The sequence below is a fragment of the Cryptomeria japonica genome, chromosome 11 (genome assembly GCF_030272615.1).
Source record: "Cryptomeria japonica chromosome 11, Sugi_1.0, whole genome shotgun sequence".
Taxonomy (NCBI): Eukaryota; Viridiplantae; Streptophyta; class Pinopsida; order Cupressales; family Cupressaceae; genus Cryptomeria; species Cryptomeria japonica.
Window position 1 is genome coordinate 630,646,374 of NC_081415.1, and position 25,731 is coordinate 630,672,104.

The 25,731-nt window shown below is 38.3% G+C and overlaps 1 protein-coding gene across 1 annotated transcript in view; it reads right to left on the bottom strand.

The window, feature by feature from the left end:
- The window catches only part of LOC131063152 (uncharacterized), a 60,264-nt gene extending 36,615 nt beyond the window's left edge, over nt 1-23,649 (bottom strand). The window contains exons 1-2 of the mRNA XM_057996924.2: nt 23,473-23,649; nt 22,777-22,879 (exon numbers count right to left, since the gene is read on the bottom strand). Of these exons, the coding sequence (XP_057852907.2) occupies nt 22,777-22,879; nt 23,473-23,491 (122 nt within the window). The 5' untranslated portion in view covers nt 23,492-23,649. The remainder of the gene's footprint in view (nt 1-22,776; nt 22,880-23,472) is intronic.
- Between the last annotated feature and the right edge of the window lie 2,082 nt (nt 23,650-25,731).

A 25,731-nucleotide genomic window follows, 5' to 3' on the forward strand; every position in this document is an offset into this window, starting at 1 on the left:
ATCGGACTGGGAGGACGAAGGCTCTTGTATTGTAATACTTAGCAGTAAATGGTGGTATCACTCAGTACATGACTGAACTAAGTGATTGTAAGCAATCTGATTTATATTGCATATGATCAAACCCAGCTAGTATGAAATAATCCTATCTTTTACCTTGTTCACGTAAGAAACCTTGACAATCTAGCATCACTTCATTATATTCAACCCTTGGCAAAAACAGCAGGAACTGCAGCCCCATTGTTGATCATACTTCATAGCAGCTAGCCTCATTGGCTCCATCAGCTCTGTGTTATTTTGTAGCTTGACATTTGTAATTTAGTATGTAATTGATTTTGAGGGTTTGAACTATGCAGTCAAACTGATAATGCACTTTAATCGGTGACAGTGATCTAAAAATTAATAAGGAAAATCCATATTTCAATATTCATGGAATAAACTGTACAATTAGGGTGGGTTTAAATGTTAAAAATATCAGTTAATCTTTTTTTCTTAAAAAAAAATTCTGTGTTTTTTGGGGGTTCCCAACCAATATTTCCTGGTATATTCCTAATAATATGCCAAGAAATTTAAAATACCTTTATCTTTTGGTTTGGCAAAATATTCTTGAGAAAGATGCTTCTATGGTTTTCGTTAATTTTGGTCCACTTCATCTATATATTTAATGGCACTGCTGGTTGAACGGAAAATCCTTTTCTTCTTGTACTTTACAAACATCAACTGTGTTTTTGTTTTTTCCCTTCGGTACCAAAGGGAGAAACAAGGTTTATATTAGTCATGGACATTTTATGATTATTTTAAAAAATTTAAACTTGCAGTACCCTATAGCCATCTCAATGATCCAAGATGCTAGTTTGTGTGGAAAGACAAACCTTTTTAACAAGCAATGCAGTTGATTGCCATAAAACATCTCTATCAGGTGACATTATTTTCAAGTGTGGTGGATGGTGTTATACAAAAACAAAAGTACTATTTCATGCCTATCTGATGCCTCAATAACATGCATCAAATCCTTTGCATATAACAAGTAATGATTTCATATGCCACAACAGGGCATGATCTTCTATTGTTTCCCGAAATTTGGGACCATTTCCTTCATCAGTATATCGGATGATGCTATCGGTCAAGCTTAAAAACATTCATTTATGCACTTCACCACCACAAATTGTATTATTTTTTAAAATCATCAGTACCAAAGAGAGTCAATTTTTATATTGATATTGGACATTTTATAATATTTTATTAGTTTTAGCCTTTAAGGATAGCAATCCTGCATAAACATTTCAAGTATCCAAGTAGCTGGTCTATGTAGAGAGAACATCTTTGCTTCATGGAAAACAATTAAGTTGAGCACCATAAAACATCTAAAAGACTAAAACAGTTGGCATCTTGATCAAATGCAGCAGTTGGTGTTATTCCAAACGCTACAAGTACTATTTCATTGCCCGTGTGATATCAAAACAACTTGCATCAAATGCTTGTAGATGTGGACCAATTATTTCATTTCTTTCATTAAGTGATATACATGATGCCAGACTAGTCTGCAAGATTACCAAAGCAATTCTCCCTGCTCTATAGAAATGACCAAGTACAGTACTTGTGTGTGTCCAAGTCAAGTTTGTTTTCTTCTAAAATTTCAAGCAAAACTGTTTTGTCAACAGAGGTCGTGACCATAAGAATTCCATTTTATCATCATCCTCAAATATCTATCCCCTACCAAGGAGATTCAAAAAGACTGTCACAGCTACAAATGTACCCTAATATAAGGTCCACTTAAGCAGTTGTAATGCCTTATCACTTGAATATAAATTATAGTCTACTACTTTTCCCTAAAAGCCAAAACATAAGTGCTTAAAAAGATTATTCATTTCATATGCCAATCAAAATAATAGCTGGTTGTTTAGGCCATCATAGCAATATTTTTTATTTTTTAAGTTCCGTATGTGATGCAAGATCTCTCCCTTCTAAAGGCCCTTTGGATATGGCCAAATGAAGTTGTCTCTTCTTTCAGAACTCCATTCAATGGAGAGACTTTCAGTGGAAATCAAGGAAGAAGATGTAATAGAAAAGGTAAACTTCAACATTTAGAGCTGCAAATAGACATGGCAGTCATTGTATGTATCTATTACTTTTTGGGACCATCATTCTCTATTATGGTATCTTTTACCTTTTATGGCATAGACATAGAGAGCTGAAGAAAGCCATGACAATGATAATAAACATGTATTTTCAAAAAATGATTTGGGAAATGATAGTAGCCATATTATGTATATTAAATTAGCATCTACAAGCTTGCTTTATAAACCTAAGAGTTGCTTCCATGTTGGGAGAGAAAGAGGTATGATGTGAATTGATGATTGGCAAAAAGAGCAAGACAAGAAATCACTTAAATTGAGTTGCACTCAAGTTCCAAATAATGTTTCTTACTTCATTTATGGGTGTGGTTAAAAACTGTTGGAGATCGAGTAAGAGAATAGTTGGGAATCTGGAATGGAAGCTTGACATGATGTGAATTGATGATTGGAGAAAAGAGCAAGATGAGAACGCACTTAAGAGTAGCATTCAAGTTGCAAACGAAGTTACTTATTTTGTTTATGGATGTGGTTGCAAACTATTGGAAACAAAGCATCTTCGTGTTTTCAAATTAAAGGAGTTTGGGATACTTTCTAATCCCATTTTCTTGCAAGCTATGAGGAGATCTCATCAAGAATAACTTTCCAAATGGCACACTCTCAAGAAATGTAGTGGGAAAGAACAGGGAAGAAATCCATTTGGGAAAGGATGAAGACTGAATTTTCAATCAATAGGCATTCTCATGTAGCATGAGATGCTTTAACAAATTAACGCAAGATGTTTATAAAGACAATTCCAGTTTAGGGCACCACAAACAATATGTGAAAAAGACTAAAGACATGAAACAAGTGCATAGGAAAATCCTAAGTTGTAGAGACAGGAAGGACAAAAATCAAGTTGATTATAAGCACTGATTCCCAAAGAGACATATCACATTACACTAATACAGTATTCAATTTGTTCTAGAGAGCAACATGCCAAGGTAAGCACTTCTGTATTATGAACCTTTGAAGACTAGATGAACACAGATGGTTAAAGTCAGATCCAGCCCCATGGAGTGGTAAGGAAGGATGAAATCTCATTGGAAGTATTATGTCATCTTTTTCTCTGCATATAAGCGTTTGAGGACCAAAAGCCTCTTCTTTGAGGAGGTATAATCTGAAATAGATCAGCTGAAGCCTAAAATAATTGAATCCAGTATTAATTTAGTTATATGATTTGTATAGAGTAGCACAAAGAAAAAAAAGGCCTCTGACCCTCAGAGATCCATTCAAGAATTCCCATTCTAAAGAAACGGGAAAAGTGACAGAAAGCTCATGCTGAGCATGATCTATAAACAAGCTGGAAGTTGCAGCAGAATTTGTCAGGAAAATATTTCACTTCCAAATTTGTCAAATATGACAATAGTGAAGAACAACTACCAAGATCAGCAGATGAAGTAGTTCTCCTTCTGATTACTGAGGTAAATCCGATAATTGGGTCAATCCATGACTATTTGTAACCCAGATTATGTATACATATATCAATTGGTTTCTTATATAGGATAAAATTATTTGATATATATCAATTGATTATTGGCATCAAAGGGCGTTCTCTATATTCCATCTGAGCATAGGAGACGTTATTAAGTAGTTTGAGTAAGTTACGATTCACGAACCAAAGCAAACATTAAGAAGCATCGTAGAAATCACTTAAGTGTTCTCGATGCCTTCAAAGAAAAGAAATGGCTTCTAATCTTGTTGATTTAGTTGAGGCTAGGAGACAACCTAAAATTGCTGGAGTTTTCCTACCTTGTGTTTGTCATTGGAACTGGGTGCTTGAAATGTTTTGCTTACCTCTTCTGATCTTCGACTTGATGAGGTTTTGGAGCTCTCTCTCCCATCTTCCTCTCAGGTTAGGCTTGGGAGTGGAGTTCAAGGGTCCTTGAGGGTGACCAGATCTAGAAGGTGGCTTCCTCCTCCTTTTGGCTTCCTAAAAATAGATACAAATGGGTCTTCTTAGGGTGATCTTGGTGCTGCATGGATTGGTGGAGTTGCCTAAGATAGTAGAGGAGTGATCCAATTCTTGTTCTCTACTCATTTGTTTTGTTCTAATAATATGATGGAGGCATGGGTGATTTTTTAGGCTTTAGTTCAATCTTGTTCTATGGGTTGAAAAAGAGTTGTTTAAGAAACTCACTCTTTGATTTTAGTCTTTCTTCTCAACAAGAGGAATTTTCAAGAGTTCTAGCATTTGGCTTTGGTAGCTAAACAGATTATCAATCTTGTCAATAACTTTGATTCTATTTCTTTTGTTCACATCCACAAAGAATCGAATAAGGTGGAAGATCGTTTAGCTAAATGGACCTCAATGGGTCCTGGTGGTTGGAATGTGGGAGAGTGGGCTGATTTGACTCAAGAGAAAGCTCAACAGATTCTCAAGTTGATTCATGCTGACCAAAGAAATTGATTGTGGCTGGATTGGGTTCAAGCATTTTACTTATGGTGTATTGTGGTGTTTGGTTCTGTGAATACCCTTGGTGGATTCTCCTTCTGGTACTTTCCATTCTAGAAATGGCTATCTAGAAGTCTATAGGGATTTCATGTATTTGAATTTCTACGATTAATATGTTAAATTTTTGCCTAAAAACAAATGTTATATACAAATTCAACAAGCTACAAGTTCTTCTTCAATTGAGTGGAATTGGACTACATATTCCATCCACTTCGTTAAGCACAACTGATTGGGTGTAAAAAAAGTAGAGGATTTGGTCTTTGTGCACTAACTTGCATCTCTTGTCACATAAGACGCCTAATTACAATGAAAAGGTGACAAAGAATTGGGATCAAACTCTTGGGTGTGCTAACTTAGACACTATAGTTGCACAGTTTACCGAAGTTTCTATAAATGAGGTAACTCTTGCATGTGATGTGACTAGTGGGAGTCGCACTATAGCTAATTGTGGTTCAAATGATGAACCAAGACTTTGATGCTTTTGATTAATAACAATATGAACCGCCATGAAGACAATACCACTCACAAGAAAATTGCAGTCTTAATAAATAATCACCAGTTGATGAAATACAATCTATAAGAGGCCAACTACATTTAAGGGAATTAAAATAGAATTGATTTATTAGAGGCTGATAGAGACAAAAAGGGCAGCGAATTATTATAGGGGTTGACCTAGGTTAATGTTGATGTGTTTTTTATGCACAAAACATTTCAGAATAAAATACCAAGGTAATTTACCCTCTCTTGAACAAAATCACCTCAGATGCTAAGAATGAGATCAACTAAAATGATTCCAAGGTTTCTACATGTCAGGTCTTGACGAGTGGGTAACTCAATGGTCGATGTGAATTGTTGAGTTCACTTGGGGACTTACGCAAATGTTTGGATTATCATGAATGATGCGGAATAGGTGTGCTGACAACTTAAGATTTATCAATATGGCTCTGGATTTACTTCTTACTAAAAAAATGGGCAAAAGGAATAGGGTTCAGGAAATCTATTCTAAGCCTAGGAATGTAGGAAATGATGAATGGGTCTAGTGGAATCAAACCAGGCAAGGTCTCACAATCAGGTATTAACACAAGCTTAGTGCAATCATCTAAGGTATACTTAAAGATTTCCAGGTTATCACCATCAAACGTTGACACCATCCAAGTTGATGCTTGTCAAGGGACGCGTAATAGTTGAAGTTAAGCTTACTTAAATTCAAGTTGACCACGCAAGGCGCACTTACCAGCGGCAAGAGGCTAGTGGTATGGACTGAGGATTCCACACAAATGAATTCAACAAATCTTCCACTCAATCTAACATACATGAAAATAAATTCTAATCTAAAATCTAATCTAACTTGGAGGAATTGATAACCATGAATACAAATACAACACTTGAAGAGCAAAATCACCAACAATTGAACAATGATTATGATTCAAATAGCTGCAACACATACCAACAATTCTACAAAAAATCTCTCTTACAAATGAGAGACAAGGAGGCATATATAGTCTCTTACAAAATGGATGGCCCAGATTGATCCAAGATCAACGACCGAGATCATGCCAACAAAACCCTAGAATTGCCCTAATTAGGGTTACATAAAAAATGGTGCCACCAACATATGGCCCAATGAAAAGATACCTAGTCATCAAATAGGGAATCTTCTAGGAAGATTCCTCCCTGCATTTCTCTCTCTCCTAGCATACTCCAAGAATCTAGCCAATACTGAATCTAACTCCTCCATGGAAATGCTAGGCAAGGTATCCTATTGTAAATCAATCACGTCCGATGAATCCGAGCAAGCGTCCAAAGTGTTCTCCCAATCTGGCATGAGCTTCTACGAACTATGAACATGAATCAACAAAGAGACCAAGTCGTCTATCTGACTCTTCTTTAAAGAGTCCAACTGGCAAAAATACATAAATTTCATCTTGTCTCTTAATTCGGCTGTGTAAACCACTAGCATCACTAACATCAACACCCAATAATTCCTCAATCGAGGCAAGGATCTTCATCTAAATGTCCTGAATTAATCCTTCCATCTCCATGCAACTCGACTGGGCGTTCTCATAAGTTGATTTCTTCACGACTAATGAACAATACCAGCCATGGAAATCGTATCTGTCTCCACTGTGCACAATGTTCTCACTAACCAAGGTGGAATTAGGAATCTTCTTCAAAGCCTGGAGGCGTGGAATAGTCTTGTCTTGAATAGGTCGGAATTCTTCCCAAACTCCCTCCAAATACTGGATTCTGAATGCGAGCCCTGTTGTCCTATCATATGCATGGACAAACTGAGTAAGGAAATCATCTGCCTGCTTTTTTGTATTCTCAATCCACTTCTCCACCTCCGAGAGTGTACCTCTCGCTGCCTCATAGTGTGAATGCATTCCATGGTCAACTACAATAGGGGAAATAAGGGTGGGATTTTCACGCCTTATCCCTGCAATATACTCTCTAAGTCTGATATTCTCTTCTCTGTACCTTTCTTTCTCCGCAATCTCTCTGTCCAACCTTGCATCGATTGCCTTGATGTTTTCACCAACCTCCTGAAATTCTTGCTTTCTGGATGTACGACCAAGGGCAACTGAAGTGATCTGGAAATCCATAGAAGTAGCAATGTCCGTTGTCACGCCTGCAATAGGAACAACAATCTGCGCAATCCGCATTCCTGTCTCATCTCTACCTATGTGCAACAAAATCTCTACTCTTTTGGGCTCCTCCTTAGCACTCCTAGCTAGGTAGTCATCAACATCATCAATAGGTTGTACCTCTATCATTTGTTTACTTTTCTCCATACTTCTCATCAGCCATTCAGGAATAGCAGCCATCTCCATACCATCATCGAGACACATTTCTCGATCAAGTCCTTTCAATGCCAAGATAACATCATCATTATCATCAAGATTATTCCTGGTCAAATCATATATCTCATTTCCCAAACTAACTTCCAAAAGGACAATAGGGGACGCCGGTTGATCATCATTATCATTCGGAGGTGCAGATGTCGTTGTGGCATGGAACTCCTAAATATTCTCTGGTAGTATCACTGTGTTGGAACACTGTTGAGTCTCCTTGTTCTGCTCTGTAACTTCAATCACTTTGATTGATGAGACACTGAGAGGGGGTGAAGGAATGATAGGCGGGGTGATAGTCTTATGTTTCTTCTTCACCTCCTCAATCTTCTTCCCTATGGCCTTGACTTCTCCTGGCGTGTTCTTCCTTCTCTTGGGAGCTTGACTCTCTTTGTCTGCATGAATCCTGACATCACTGATAGTCCTCTGATCATCCTCGGAAGCAGACTCTTTCGGCTTCATCCTTTCATAAGTGAAGGGAACACCCATATCAACTGACTTATTCATCTGTATATCCACCCATGCACAAGAGAAATTCAAGACCTCTCTCATCAATATATTCAGGTCAATCTCTTCTGACTCTGACCAATTAGGCAATAGGATTGCCTTCTTCATTTTGTTCTCATACTGTGGATGTGTATGATCTCTATCATCTAATACTTGATCAAGAATGAGGAAAAGTCCACACTTCCTCATGAAATCCACTGACATTCTGGACCACATTCTTCTCTTCATTGTTTGCTCATCCATTAGGTTGGCCCAATAATCCTCTATGTCAACCTTGTGAATGAACTTCTCTCCCATGATCCTTCCGACCACCTTGTCTGGATCAAATCTTTCTCTTTTCTTGTATGTAGCAAATCGATAGAATGCAAGCTCCTCACTCGCAGTGCTGGCGGCTATGGCGGACTGGCAAACCTCTGATATCTTCCCAACTGAAATAGGGAATGTCATGCATGTCCTATTCTTCTCTCTTTGAATAACATCGAACTCTAGAAGTTGTCTCACCACTTCCAACAAGATCATTTTGTCGATCGGATACCTAGGAAGTCTGTAGGGTTCAAATTGAAACCCATGAATCCTAAGGTAAGTGAAAGTGGGAAACTGTATATACCACAATCCATATTTCTCTATTACGTCTGTTGCCTCCTTGGACAATCTTATGTGGATTCTCCCTTGCAGCATCCGTGTGATGTACATAGTGAATGCACCATTCACTCTCTTATAGTCTTCAATTCTATACATACTCAGCTGGACGTAGCATTCATGACTCTGGAATTGTCCTTGCCCATTCCCGATTTCACCTTTGCATATCAATCCTCTGTATGAAACAAACCGTGCAAGCAGGTATACTAGGTAAGAAGTCATGGCGAATGACTTGGACCGCTCTACATTCCTCAGCTGAAAATCCAGGTTGTCACTTATAATCTTGGACCAATTTACTAATGTTCCTCTAAGGCAATCCTAGATGAAGTAGAACATCCATCCATCGAATATTGCTCCCTGCGGCATCCCCATCACTCTGTTGAGTAGGAATATCAAATCGCTATACTCCTCCTTGAAATCTATACACATGAGTGTATGGGAGCCTTGGGATGATGAGAACTAGGCTCAATCATCCACTTTTTGTTAATCAAATTCTTGCATACACCCATCTTCTTTGTGTATCTTTTTGTATATTCATCCTTGGTCACATCCTTCATGTCTGTTCCGCGTGGAATCCCGAACACCTCTACAATAGCATCCTCAGCAAGGTAGGCAATGACAACGCCCTTGGGAGTCTTGATCATTCTCGTGAGCGGATCATAACATCGTGCACACTCCAGGATAAGCAAACTGCACTGTATGGACTGTGGAAATCCAGGGGCATGGAAAATATCACTCTTCATAATGTTCGCATATGCTGGGGAAGGAATTTGATCTCCGACTCCGAACATCCGCTGTTGCATCTGGTTGAAGTCTAGGAAATGCATGTTTGTATCAGTGATCTCCTTCCATCTCGATGAAATCTTGAGCTCTGGATAGAATCCAGTCTCCAGCATCTTCAATAGTTCTTTCATTTCCTTATATCTAGACTTTGACATCGCACCAGATTAATGATGACTAAGGAAAGGTGTGAAAGGTTGTGTTTTCACACAAAGGTATGTCTGAAGACACCTTCCGCAATCAACAATGGAGGTCAACAATTCTGAAGACAACTAGGACCTTGCAAAGTAGTTAAAAATCCCTGAAAATGATGGAAAATGGCTAAGGAATCACCTCCAAGCAAAATCGCCAAAATGGTTAGGTGGCTGGAAATGAAAATTTATAAAGACAACCGCCTAACAATGGAGTTTTCAGACCTGCAACAGCGATAAGATAGTCTGAAAATGCACAGAAAACTCCATAAAATACCTCCAAATACAAATCGCCTAAGTTGGAATTGGCTGGGCAACTAAAATTGAAGTCTGAAAATTAATAGGCAGCCATTAATGGAGGTCAAATCTGAAGACCTCAGATCTGAAGCGAATCAGCAAGCTGGAAATGATGGCAGCCACCAAGCATGCATGAAAATCACCAAAATGTGGCACCAAACCTCTCCTCAAACAAAATCGAAATTTACCCAACTATGGCGCCATACTAAATTTCTGAAAATATCATCAATGGCAGCCCGGATCTGCAACAATTTCACACATCGCCCCATCGCAAATGGGGACCCCCTCTTTTTGCTTGTCTTTCGCTCGCTTTTGCTTTCGTTTTTAGGATTTTGTTAGTTAGTTAGTCGTCTGGATTTAGGGTCAAGCCTTAGGGTTTTAAATTTTGTCTTTTCAGGCCAAAATCCAGTCGTTTTTGAGAGCTTTTGAGCTTCCTTTTCTAGGATGCAAATTTTGAATGCAATGAATTCGCCAAAATGGTCTAATTTTCAATTGGAATGTTGATGCAGAGCTTAAATTTGGCTAAGTATTGAAAGTGAAATGTGAATTTTTGTCCGATTGAATATTTTGACCAAATTTTGACTTTTTTTGATTTTGATCCTGGGCATTGGAATTGATTTGTTTTCGCCTCGTGAAGTGTTAAAATGTGAAGAATCATGTTATTTTGGCCTGTAGGAGCAAAATCACTCCTGTCCCTCAGTGAAGGACGGGAGCTCATTTTCAAATATCTCATCATCCCTGCAGAGTCCAGACAAATTTCAAGTTGGAAGTGATGGAGAACGGCGATATCTTTCCATTGAATATAAATTGAAGATTTTTATGAACACAGAAATGCCTCCAGGAGGAAAATCGCTCCTATCCCTCAGTGAAGGACCAGAGCTACAATTCAAATTTCGCCTTGTCCTTGCAAGATTTCGATGACTTAACAATTTAAAAGGGTCCAAAGGAAGATGCTTTGCCAAATGAATATAATTTGAGATGCAAAAACGAAGGAGAATGACCTATATTGACCAAATCGCTCCTGTCCCTCTCCAAGGGACCAGGGCGAGGTACCTTGTAGCTCCTGTCCCTCTCCCAGGGACCAGAGCGATTTCCTTCATTATGCAAAATCCAGACAAAGGTCAAGGCAAGTTTACGTTCAAAAACAAGGAAAAACATGAGATAAATGCATTGAATATAAATTGAAGATTTTTGGGACGTCCATAACAGTGCTAAATGCCTAGTTCGCTCCTGTCCCTCAGGAAGGGACCAGAGCGATTTTTGATATAAATGATTTTCTTGCAAAGTTACAGATGATGTCAAGGCATGGACGAATGGAGTGAAGAAGGACGAGTCCGTTGAATATAAACTTGGAACCTGGCAAGGTGAGATAAAGGCTACAAAAGGAAGATCGCTCCTGTCCCTCTCCAAGGGACCAGGGCGATACAGTGGTGATGTTACTTCCAATACAAGTTCAAGGTCGATACAAGTCAAGACAAGGTGGCGAGGGACACTTCAAGACGTCTTTAGCAAGCACAAACATTAAAAGGTCGTCACAATGATGAAATTCGCATTCTAAGACCTAGATCGCTCCTGTCCCTCAGGAAGGGACCAGGGCGATGTTGGATATATTGGCCATTTTATGCAAGATTTACGTAAGGACAAGATGTTGCAATGTTTTAGAAGGTCCATGGTATGATAAAAGATGATATACAAGGGTTTTGAACGTAAAATGATCATCATTTTGAGCATGGAGACTATATCGCTCCTGTCCCTCTCCAAGGGACCAGGGCGATTTGCTTTGGATTCCTCGTTTTGCTTCAAGTTCAAGCTAAGTCAAGACGTCATAAGATAGCATATGATCCAAGGCATCGTTTGAAGATAATTCGCAAGAGTGTTGAACGTCCAAACATCGCCAAACAATGCTAAAGACTCACATCGCTCCTGTCCTTTGGACAAGGACCAAGGCGATATTATCAAAACACTTACGTTCCTTCAAGATCAAAGCAAAGCGAAGTTAGGTAAGGTGAAGGACGGCGTCTAGAAGACATTGCAAAGGAGATCAAAGTGTAAAGTTGCCAAGGTCAAGGAAAAGAACATGGATCGCTCCTGTCCCTCTCCAAGGGACAAGGGCGATGATCCCTTTAATACGCTCAAAACTTCATGCGAGCAAATGGAATAAGCGCAAAAGACACGAACAAAGGATGCTATTCGCCAACAATAGAAGATCGAAGTTAAAAGATGCAAGATGGACATGGAAACAAGAAGATCGCTCCTGTCCTTTGGACAAGGACCAGGGCGATGTACACTCAAAAGGCCCTTAAACACACATGCAAGATGATCAAATGCGAAGAACCTATCAAGATGATCGATTTTAACGTGGAGATGAAGAAGTTGATCGTGAAAGAATGCAAAACCAAGACAAAATAATGGATCGCTCCTGTCCCTCTCCAAGGGACCAGAGCGATGAGGTACGTCCCTTTGTCTTCCAATTTTGGCGCCAAGTAAACAAATTTAAATTTCCTTAAATGCTAAATCGATTAAAAAATTGAAAATCCATTTTTATTTAGCATTTAATATGGCGTTATCTTTTATTAATTATTTTTTGCCTTTATTTAAAAATCGAAATTCACATTTAAAAAACGCAAGGCATTAATAATTAATTAATTAATTAATAAAAATCGATTTGGAGCGCTCAATTAAGCAAGTCGGCCTTGTTATTTTATTGAAAAGCATTTAAAAAAAATGTTTTTTATATCTAAGTCGGCCTAAGGGGTGAAAGGATGAGCGCGCTATATATGAAGGGTGAGAGATTTCATTTTTACATAATCATTTTTACCTTTCTTCATGCGAATTAAGGAGAAGTGAAGATAGTGCGAATATTATCGAAGGTGGCGTAGACACTCCAAGGGTGGTGCGAAGTGTGATTGTGGTGTGGTGCGAATTCAAACCAAAGGTGGCGCTTTATGCATCAAGGGTGGTGCGAACTTGAAGACCTTCGTTTGGGCGAATTTACCAAGGGTTGAAGACTCTTGTCAAAGGCGAACTTGGAGATCCATTTAAGATCACGTCTAAGGCAATACTTGAAGATCACGTTCACTCCAAAGGTGGCAAAGTCAATTTTGAGGAGATCATATTGAAGATTATTTTATACCTCAATTTTGCCTAGGCGAATTTTGTTTTTGCATTCTAGAGTTAGCTCTCTATTGAGGTATGGCGATTTATTATTATTGCTTTATTCATTCATCGTCATATTTCAAATTTTGAAGTTTTGAATTTTGAATCTCTTAGCTCAATCGTTGTTTTTTTTAGGAAATGATAACTCTAGGGACTTATCATGATGTTTCCTAAAAATTTATCTCTCTTATTCACGTTATTTATTGCAAAATCTATTTCTTATAATGAAATGTTGTGTAGGTATGGCGACCCCGAAGGCGGGAGCATCCACCAGCCGCTCAGCTCTCATGAAAGAAGATCAGAAGACCGAAGAAGTGGAGACCAAGATCGTGTCAAAGTGGAGCAACATTGGAGATACAAACCTGGGAAACTTTAGCACGAAGAAGTTTCGAGAGGTCCCTTACATTGGCAAGCCATCACCTGTCGCCCGGAGAATAATAGAGAGTGGCATCATCAAGGGGGCCGGTTTTCCTCCAGCTATTCAGTGCCACGAGTTGATGATCAAGTGTGCCCGTCACTACAATCCACAGTCCAGGACAATTGTGTCCAATGAGGGAAACACTTTGGCGTACCTTTCAGAGGAAGCCATAAGTGAAGCCTTCCATCTTCCAGAGCACAGGGACATGATATACAAGAGCATTGAAGGAGCCAGATCAGTGTACGAGGATGATCCAGATGCTTGCCTAAGCATAATCAACAAGAACTGGCTACTCAAGAGTCGTCCCCGTCTGAGCAAGGTACCGAACACACCGCATCGGATTGATTTCCAGGAGGAGTACAGAGATTTGATTACCATGCTCAACAGAGTCACAGGAGCACCTCATGCCTTCTATTTTGAAAAGTGGATGTTTTACTTCATCCAGGTGATTGTTCAAGGAAAGGGTACAATACATTGGGCTAGAATAATTAGCCATTGCTTAGACGTACAGTTGAGGAGACTCAGGGCTACTAAGTCCTTCCACATGAGTTCATACGTCATCTATGCCTTAATCAGGAGCGTTGAGTACGCAGGACTACCTCACAGAGGAGTGATTGGAAGAGGACCCGGTGAGGTCAGAGCTTGTGAATCCTATACCTACTTGCATCATCCGCCAGGGAAGAACTACAAGTTAGTCAATGATACTTTCACGATGAACATCACAAGGACGTTGCAAGGAGGGATTCACAACAGATTATCTCAAGATGCCCAGGAGTTCATCAAGAGGTACGGTGCTTGGTTCATTCAGTTTCCCAAGTTCACTTACATTAGAGTGCATGGATGTCCTTTACCTCCATACATGTTGCCGAGGTACCCGACAGACAGAATTGTGTTACTTGAAGTAACAAGGCAGTTGGCAGCATATGTGAAGGCATTCAGACACAGACATCAGAATGGAGTCCAGGTACCTATTATTTTGGGTAATTCAGTTGAGGTATGTCCTAATGTCTTAGCCATGGATGACGCAGAGAAGGAGTTAGCCTTGCATTCTTTTTCATCTTTTGCTTGGAGAGAGAGTTTTGATCCATATGGACATTTAGAGGAGACGGTCGGTAGAAGATTTAGACATGAGCACCAAATTGAAGATTTTATGATGAACCTCCTAGATGACCTTGAAGTGAAACGTAAGATACATTCTAGATTGCCTTTGGATTTCATCAGGAAATGCAGGATTTACAGAGTGGCCGACCAAGCTCAGGACAATGGCAGGCACATCCAATCTTCATATGATAGAGAAAGCAAAACAATAAGTTTGAATTGGAATGAGCCCGAGGCCGTGGATTTAGATGATTTGATGGCACCAGTCTTGTCTTGTACTCGCAGATGGGTAGACGTTCAGCATCAGAAGTTGAGAGAACAAGGCGTAGCTATGTCTTTTACTTTGGAAGAAAAACCAGCCGAAGGTGGAGCAAGCGTGAGTGAAGGCAATCCTAATCCTAGGAATTCAGGTGAAGGTAACCTTCGATGTGCTAGTGAGGGCAATCTCCATTCGAGAGGTTCGAAGAGAAAAGAAAGATCAGAGAAGAAAGAGTCTTCCAAGAAAAAGCAAGGTGCCAACAAAGATCAAACACCAGGTACTTCTTCCAGACCGGAAAATAGAACAATTCGAGTGGAAGAGTCCATGGAGTCGATGGTACAGAATGACAGACAGGAGGAAGGACAGGCACAACATGTTTCATCAGATGGATCTCTCCAAGACTATGATTTAGATAATGATAATGAAGTAACATCTCCTCCCAGACAAGAAGAAATAGTACATAAAGAAATTCAAGTTCAAGAGACGAGATCGAATATCCCAGATTGGTTGAAGGAAAGATTGACCAAGGTGATCGTAATTGAGGACGAGGACAATGCAATTGACTTAGAGAGCCTTGTTGGACGTTCACATATGACAACAGAGAAGAAGAAGGCTACAAAGATGTCCAAGATGATTCGAGATGAGACTGGGTCTAGAAAACTGCAGATAGCTACACCGGCAGCAGATAAATATGAGGGTGAGATCCTAGCAGAGGATTATAATATACAGACTTTTGAGTTAGGACCATCCACAGCAGAGCAGACTTTAGATGATGCCACCGACACATTTGAGGCATTGAAGGACAAGTTTAGAGAAGAAGTAGAAAAGAATAGAAAGCTTGAGAGAGAGGTCGGTGCATGGAGGACATATTTCAGTCACATCAATGAACCTTTGGGACGTCAGGATCCAGTTAGATCACCAGTGCAGGCATTGCCCCTTCAATCGATCAATGAAGCAGAAAGATTCAGGAACCTGGTCCAGCGTACATGTAGTTGGATGGATAGATCTCATACAGTGGCCATAGAGTTTGTTACAAGGATGTCGAAGATCATTCATTAGGCTATCCAAGTTCTTGAGATTATCCATAGATTGATGGCAACAGTATCTGCATTTGCCCATACCAAGGACGTTGTCATCCCTGTCTTGAAAGTAATAAGACACACATCCAGAAGAATTTTAGCGCAGGAGAGGATCTTAGAAGGTGATTCTCACAGTTTGTTTCAGTGGTCAACCTTACTCCATATAAAGGGTGTTCTCTTCGAAGACATCAGTGTTAGATGTGGTCAAGTTGAGGAGGTGATCAATCCGATCCAGGACAGAGTATTTGAGGTACTTCGTACCATTCTTGGCAGAAGGATCGAGGTCGAGACAGATGTGGATATCCAGGAATTTGAGGATAGAATCAAGATCATCTTTCGCAAGGACGCAGACGTTACAGATGAGCAGTATGATCAGATGTATGCCACCATGCTCCTGATTGATAGAACTAAGGAACTTGAACCTACTTGGGACGTAGCTCTTCTAGATGCATTCGATCAGGTCATCCACTTAGAAGAGAGTATCAAGAATCTTCCCGAGATTCCAATCACAAAAATCGAAGGAATCGTGACAAAATTCATTGCATATGCTAAGAAAGAGAATTGGAAAGGGAATAAGATTCTAGATGAAAGGTTGTTACAGATGACATGACATCTTATTTCTCATTGGTTGATACCTCCTAGATTTTTGTGCCAAATTTAATATTTGGCTATGTATTTAATATTGTTCAGTAAAAAGGAGGTCATTTGTAACAAACCCTAATTAGGGTTTAGGTGTCATGATCTTGTCCGTTGATTTACTTTCAATCTGGACCTTTCATTGTAACTGGGGATGCTATTTATACCCCCATTTTTCATTTCATTTAAAAATAGTTAAGAGTCGAATAGTCAGATAAGAGTGAAATAGAGAGATTAGAGTTAGAAGCAATTCTTATTTTGTAGCAAGATTGAGTCTTGAAGAGAGAATTCAAGCAATTGCTGTATATGATGACTTGGAAATCAATAAAATATTGAAGTTATGGTGTTTCGTTGCAAATTTCTTAAGTTATCTTCATGGTTGTTGGATGTACTTGAATCACGCTCAATCAAAGTAGTTTGTTAATTTGAAAGACTAAGTGTGAGATTTGATATTTGGTAGGATTCACAATCCAAACCACTAGCTTCTTGCTGATTGTAGGAACGCCTTGCGTGGTCGACTGGAGAACATTTTGAGTCCCTAACCTTCAAGCATTTTCGTATCTAGGATATGTACCTTTGTAGTAGTGTCCTTGGTCTTTGATGCATTGAACATCATTATTACCTTAGAAGATCGCACTAATTTCAATTGAGTTGTTATCTTATGGCAAAATTGAAGTTGGTTGAGTCTTGCCAAATCTCATTCATGCTAAGTCGTTCATAGGGTTAGGCTAGATTAGACCTCTTAAACCCTATCTTTTTTTTTTTTTTTTTTGAAAGTCCCTTTAGTTTAGTAAAATCTTCGAGCTTTGAATACGTAAGACCCCTTGGAGGAAACAGCAAATCACATCATACCACTAAAAAGCTTGTCCACACGTGGAGACCCCACTAAAAGAACCTTGGAGTCCATCTAACTGATCCTTTTTGCAGATCTTCAGCAGTTAGAGACTATTTTCTCAAGAGAGGATAAGATACCTATTGGTATTTTATTCTGTGTATGATTGTGTATAAAATACACGTCAACACAACAGCGATAAGATAGTCTGAAAATGCACAGAAAACTCCATAAAATACCTCCAAATACAAATCGCCTAAGTTGGAATTGGCTGGGCAACTAAAATTGAAGTCTGAAAATTAATAGGCAGCCATTAATGGAGGTCAAATCTGAAGACCTCAGATCTGAAGCGAATCAGCAAGCTGGAAATGATGGCAGCCACCAAGCATGCATGAAAATCACCAAAATGTGGCACCAAACCTCTCCTCAAACAAAATCGAAATTTACCCAACTATGGCGCCATACTAAATTTCTGAAAATATCATCAATGGCAGCTTGGATCTGCAACAATGGAGGTCTGGAACAGCAAGCAAAAAATGGAGGAAAATATCTCCCAAGTCTCCAAACACAACATTGCCACTTTTCACCAAAATCGCCAAACTTGGAAAATCGAAAATCTGGAAATGGTCTTTAATGGCAGCAAGGGGAATAGATCAGCAAGCTGGAAAAAATAGAAGAGGAAAGAATCCTCAATTCAACACTTCACTTCAACGCCTTACTAAAATTCGCCCAACTTGGAGAAAAATCGCCTTTCATGGAGACACCTGGCAAATTTAATAATAAAATAATGCTAAGGCTCCTCTCTTATACTTGCTTTTACCTCTTACTTTCACCACACAAGCAATGTGGGATAAAACACTTACTTAAATACTTGTTTGGTAGAAAAACTAAGTTGCTTCTAGAAGGTTTAAAATATTAAATGTTTATTGCAAGTTATTTAATTTTGCTTTTAAAATTTTAAATAATCATTAATCATTATTTAAAAACAATTAAAAATGGGGCTCATTTATTAAATATTGCAATTTAAGTCCAAATTAAGCCTCCAGGGGAAAATCGACTTGGGTTGGGATTGAAAAATCCCTTTTAAAAAAAACATTGAAGTGTCAAAAATTTCCCCGCAAGGGAAAATCGATCCTAGCTTGGATAAAAATCCATGCTCAATTTCATCAAAATGCACACAAAACTCCCTAGGGGAAAATCGATGGCAGTCTGGATTGAAAATCCACACTCCAAACTCACTTTACTTGCAAAAATCAGTCCCTGGTGGAAAATCGGCCTATGTCTGGATTGAAATCCAGACTCAAAACTCATTAAAATGCTCTCAGTGGAAAATCGACCTTTGTCTGGATGAAAATCCGGACAAAAATCCACACTAACTTGTCACAGAACATCCTAGTGGAAAATCGACCCAGGCATGGAATCATCCTCAACATTGTCTGCACTATAATCCGCACTCCAGTCCGCACTCCTAGTGAAAAATCGATGGCAGTCTGGAAAAATCCTAACACTTAGCCAAATTTTAGCACTTCCAAGGGAAAATTGATCCAGGTATGGATAAACAGTGGTGGAAAATCATAGCCAGTATGGATTTCAAGGGAAACCCATGTGTAGTGTGGATTTTGAGTGGGGGAAAGGGGTGGGTAGTTTGGAATGTGAGGGGAAAAGAACCTCTAGCATGGAATTTGACCCTCTAACCCTTGGAATATGGATTTCCCTTAGGAATTTATCATTTTAACCACTCAAAATCACTTAGAAACTTCAAAATTGAACTGGACTTAGGCAAATTTTCCAAAAATATGAGCAAAACACTAGGAAAATATCGGGATAAAGTGTGAAATCAATTTAAATAATACCTTAGGAGCGAGAAAACAACTCCAAAAGGTCTTACCTTGGCACTTTAAAATCACTGATACGCGTGTTTAAAAACACGTTAACGCTCAAAAGGTCAAACACTTAGACAAAACTTAGGATCATTAAAATATCAACGTTTGCAATTTGATCCTATAACTTCGAAACCCTAGACGGCACTAGGCATGATCAAAACTCTGAGACTCGGGCACGGGAAATGCAAAATTGCCCACTAAGCAGCCGAAACCCTAGCCTAACAACGCAGAAAGCAGAAAAAGAGGGAGTCCCGTTAGCAATGGGGCAGTGTGTGAAAAGGTCACAACAGTTAACTAATACAATTATTAGCAAAACAACAACCGAACAAGGATAATAAGCATACTTCATTCAAAAGGAATGACCCAAAATTAAAATAATATATTTAGCAAGAGGGCCGACTGAGAGCTAGGAAAACTAATTAAAGGCAACAATTACAATTCATAAAGAAGCACTTAAGGTTGAATAGAAAGTCATGACTCTTGGGAAAGTGGTCTCTATTCAAATAGATGTGTCACTTCACTTAGATATGTGAATATAAAAGGGAAGACATTTCATTTGCAGGGATCATCAAATGAAATCAGAAAAGTAAAAAGGAAAATTACGATACAAAGGCAGAAATAAATATTATTATCAACAATAAAATATTGTGAGATAATTTAAGAATAGAAATAGATTATAAATATATAGATGCACAGATATACCTTCCAGAAATTAAGTAGTTTCTCATAATAAGTAACTTAATTGCATTTCCTTTAAAGAATAATGAACAGCAAATTCATATAGCTAATTGGGTTTGAATTTAATAGAAATGGCTTGCAAATAGGAAGGATAACTGGCCTTTTGAGTTCACGAGAGGTGAAGAACCAACCATTCCTTCATCAAGTATCTGAACCCAAGATGCAGCACTTGTGGGCCGGGTGGCATATAAGTGCTCTCGAGCTTGGTGAGGAAGGCAATCTTCATGCTTCTTATCAAGCACACCACCCCGAGATGGATGGATTGAAGATCCTGCCATGCTCGTGGGCTGGGAGGCAAATGAGTGCTCTTGGGCTTGATCGAGGATGGTGCACCTCCAAGGTGGACCGAGGAATGGAATGGACTAAGATCTTGCCATATTCATGGGTTGGGAAGCAAATGAGAGCTCTTGGGCTTGAGGGACTTTCAAGTACGTCATGCCAAGACGCAACACTAATGGGTCAAGAGGCATATGAGTGCTCCTGGCCTTGAACATCTTCCCAAGTACGCCACCCCGAGATGGGTGGACGATGATCCACCCGTGCTCTTGCAATACAAGGACAACCATCCTTGAGATTGCAGTTCGCAATCATTTCTAACAAATTCCTAATACGGTTAGTATAGGAATATGCCTTGGAATAATTAATAATGCTATTAATGTATTTTGAATTAAATATGAATGATGTTTATATGCATGCATAAGCTATCATGAAATCTTGATATTTTTGTTAATTCTTTAGATGATATCATATGTTCTTACTCCTTAATGATTATTAATATTGTTGAAGGACCTAAACCAAGGTTATCTTAAATGATGTATTAATTTGAAAACATTTTTTTATTGAAGTTGTGCTTATAAATGAATTGCCTTCTTAGAACTAAGTAGAAATTGTTATTCTAGAGCAAAAATCAGGAAGATCCCAAGAAGGGGCATTAAATAATTTTCATTGTGTATTGTCATTTGAAAAATTTGAATTTGAATTTACGAGTATTTTCATCTTTGCAAATTATGAGTTAATAAAATATTTTGTTTATTGGGAATTATGAACATCATTGTTTTTATATTTTATATTTTATACTTTTTAATACATATAGCCAAGCATGCACCTATACCCAAGGGAGGAAAATGTCGTACTATTGTACTTGGGACCCAAACCTGTACCAGGATGGCGACTTAGATTTCTAGTTTACAACAGCAAGGAAATATGTCACAATTAACACACAAGCTATGGCATCAACATACATTTTTTGTTACATCTTTGAGTTTATGAACAAGAAAAATCATGCTTTGATAATAGTGCAAATGGATGCAAAATCTGATTTATGAGTATTTTCATTTTTGCAGATTATCAGATATTTAAATATTTTGTTTATTGGGAATTATGAGTAGCATTGTTTTTCATTTTATATTTTAATTTTTTTTACTGCCATACCTGGAACCCATACCCATACCAGAACCGGCAACTTAGATATCAAGTATGGTTTACGACAGAAAGTAAAAATAAGTCACAGTTCACACACAAGCTAAGGGATCAACATACTTCTTTGGTTACATCATTGAGTTTATGGACGAGAAAAATCATAAATAGCGCAAAAGGATGTAAAATCTGATTTATTGTATTACAGGCATGTGCTTGACATTAACTATGTACTATAAATTGAATAAAAGTCGTTTATGGCAGCTCATAGCTGTAACACACATTAGTTTTCAGTCTTATATATGTTGGTAGCAGAAGTAATTTGTATTGCTTGAACACATAGGTGAATTCTAAACTTTTGTTGACAAACTGTATGTTGGAATAGTCAAATCAATGGCTAATCATTTTCTGTATAGCAATAATACCTAGGAATATTTTTTAAGAATAGAGAAAAATATTCAGAGTCCTAATGGATGTTACTTTTACAAAAAAGTGACGTGCTTATCACAGGTAAGGCAATATATAAGAGTCCATGGTAGAGAAAAATATTTCCATTCCTATAAACAAGGATTGCTTCTACCTACAGGAGACCTATGTTTACACAATAAACTTGCTCTCACTGCCCTTTGTATTTTTACGTCTCATATAGCTAATGGGCCATTAACTTATTCCTCAAACAATCCCCTCAGCTTTAATAAGTTCATCATATAGTGCAACAAATTCCTGTTTGGCACCTTAAACTCCAGTTGTTATAACATGCAACGATTGCATGGTTCATTTCAATTGTGTTGTCAAAACAATTTATTGAAGTTTAATTCTTATGGAATTTCACAAGCAACAATGTAAAGAATTTAGGTGAAGCTGTCATAAAAACTGCTTTGTTTCATACCCTGCTCTTGAACTACAAGATTAACTTAATTTTACTAATCCATTTATACATAATATTAGTCATAAATGTAATAATCTATGTTATCTCTATGTTACCCCAACTCCGAGTTTCCAGGACGGGGACGGCAGGGGATGGGGGTATGCGTTTCCAGGACAGTGATTTTTTTTGTCAATTTTGGGGACGGCTAGGGGAAGGCAAAGGGGATGGCTATATTAAAATAGGAAAAATTAAAATATATAGAGAAATTTAAAATATTTATATGAAAAAACGGATAAAGCATGCACATATACATTATAGAACCTTAACATATAAGAACTAACAGAGTTATTATTATCCAAATTTGTGTTAAATTGAGAGTCAAAGTCAAATTGCTTATAGAATTCATTGTCAAAATTCACTGTCAATATGCAGTATGTATGGGGACATCCCTAAGAGTCCCGTGTCCCCGGGACGTCCCCTGGATGGGGACGCCTGGAAAAAATACCGGGGACGCATACCCTAAGGACGCAGCATAAGATCTCTGTACACTCGGTTAGAGATACTGACAAATTGAGGATGTGAGGAATAATATTGCGCGAAAGTGGTCCTAATTTTTTGATCTGGTCAACTCCGGTTTGTCCATTTTTCTTTTCCCCAGCACCAACATCGTCTGTCATTCAGAAGACAAAATGTTAAGTACTTGAATAAATTCAAAATAGTTTACAGTTTTTTGTCATCCAGAAGGAAATGTGACATGAGCAAATTCAAAATAGTTTACAGTTTTTTTGTCATCCATAAGGCAAAACATTACTTCCAAAAATAAAACTCAAATATTTGCAAGCATGAAATAATCAGTTCATATTTGTTTGTCTGGAGCGCCGGTATTAATTTCATATGACTCTGAATAAATAATCAATTAAAACAATAATTCCTCCAAAACATTAAATTTTCAGGCATTTTACACTCTAAAATCTTAGCTCAATTTGATACCTCTGTCTACAAAGCACCCATATTGTATCATTGACCATATTTTTTAATTAATTAATAATTAAAATAGAACAGATGTTTATTTTTCAATTAATAATTAAATATGATCAAAAGTACAATATGAGTGCTAGACAGACGTTGCCCTACTTGATCACTAGGAAAAGTATCAATAAAATTCACAATCCAAATGCATCAAGTTTTCAACAGTTATAACAGTAGTATAATTTTGAATCAAAGGTCGCCTGTTCGAAACATAATAAGATTCAAAAGGGTTACCTTTAATTGTTTGGTCCATAATGATTCTCTTCCGGGGCCGTGTGACCTGAAACGGAAACAGAGAGTTTTAAAGTTCCTCAGTGGAATGAGCGGCATCTATCTTGCGTCTGTCTTTATTCGAATGCGTTTTAAGAATGACAAAATAATGGCATATAAGGTTTGAAACATCGCGCATTTCAACTAGTGGCATCTTCTTCGTTTTTGTTCTTTTTGACTAAGAGATTTTCCAATTGATAAAATGTCCCTCCTCGCAAAGAGAATTGTATTCTATTTGGTTTATGAGTGGAATGAAAATAGCATATCTATCTTTGGACGAATATAAGTATGTTGAAGATATTATATTTGTTTATTATTTCATTAAAAAATTGTTATATTATATTTTTATTAAATGCAAAAAATCCTATTAAGACTACATTATTTCTAATCTATTATTATACTACTATTTTATATGTTATTTATGAGATAAATTGATTGAGATAATTACTGTGTGAGGGAAAAAGCGAGACTAGGTTATCATACCCTAATCTTACCTTTTGACACACATTACGGAATATGAAAGAGCCTAGAGGTATCACACAATTGGCTACTTCTTTTTGTGAAAGAGAGAGCCACGGGCTACCTATTAGGGTTTCTATTCCTTTGTTGTAATTGAAAGGTAAGATTATGCAAGTTCAATTCCTAACCCTAAAATGCAAGTATGAGCTAACAACAAGATTGCAGAATTGAACTTAAACAATGGAAAGCTGTAGACACAAGGATAAAACAAGAATGGAGATGTGTACCCGGAGTCAAAGTTTGACTGAAAATGTTCGGGACAGGGGCGCGGGCGCCACTGTCCTGATTCTGTCCCGGAACTGCACCTGAAACTGCTGTTTTGCACTCTGGAAAACTGTCTGAAATGCTGTCTGTCAGGAGGACCAGGGTGCCCAGCGCCTCTGTCCCAGGGACCAGGGCGCCCAGCGCCCCTGTCCTGGCAGGACCAGGGCGCCCCACGCCCCTGTCCTAATATTCTGCTCTGCAATTTGATGTGGGGTGCTGTCTCGACCTGCTTTTTCCGGATCTGCAACCTGCGGCGTTGTCTGAGTCTCGAAACCTGCACTTATATCTGAAAAAGGTGTTTGGGCGGCTATATAGGGTTTTGCCTTAGTCAAACCCCCGCTTCGGTGATTTCCACCTCCACGAATAGCCAAGTTGTATTGTAAAAGTAATGTGTGTGCAGACCTTGTGTGTGTGCAAGATCTAAAATGCAAGTAAGCAAACTAGAGCAACCTAGAAAGTAAACCCTAATTGCTTTTTAATGATAATGTGAATGCTCTAAATCAAGATGCAAAGTGATCTAAAGCATGAATAAATGAGATATTGAAGCTTATGCAAGACATGAAAACAACATGAAATCATACCCAACCCTCAAGGGAGGAGTACAAGCCAATCTTCAGTCGGTAATCTCCTATTGTTCTTCAATGTCTTCCAAGCCCTAAATGGATGAATGGAATTGATAAATGTTTGATAGAGGGATGTTGAATGTTGTTGAAGTCTTCACGGATCTGCTCTTTCGCTACATATGAGGTTCCTGAAAACAAAATTCGGATCCCTTCAAATGAAGAAAGAGAGCTCTTATGTATGAAACCCTAGGTCTTAATTCCGACTTTTGGCTGACCTAGAGATTGAATATCCTGCCAATTTCTTGGGGTTAAGCTTTATTTTATGATTGGATCGCGCTCCTAAAATTTTGGGAAAAATGTCTGGGACCGTGTGCACTCCGGGCGCCACGGTCCTGACAACTTTTCACCAAATTTTCAGGGCCATCAGATATGATGATTTTAGAGAGAATCCCGAAGTTACAAGTGATTTTGAGATGTTTTGACCCCCGAAATCAAGCCCCAAGCTCAGAATAGGGCCTAATTAGGGTTTTTGATTAAGTAGTGTATTGGAAGAATAAAATGAAAGGGGCACGCTTTAATGAAAGGGGCACGCTTTAATGAAAGGGCTCGACTTTATGATGTGGAAGATGATGAAATAGAACCTTTAGACCTAATTAATTTAATTAATTAAGTGCTAAAGGGGAAATGAAATGCAAAATGCAACTACGCCAAGGCGAGTGCTAAACTAGGTGTTAAATTGTACTGCTTTAGCAAGTGCGTACAATTTATGACGTTACAATTACAAAGTTAATTGATTGCATGATGGATAAAATTTAATGAGAAGATTCGATGAGATGAACTAATTGAGGTAATTATGAACTTAATTGATTACATGATG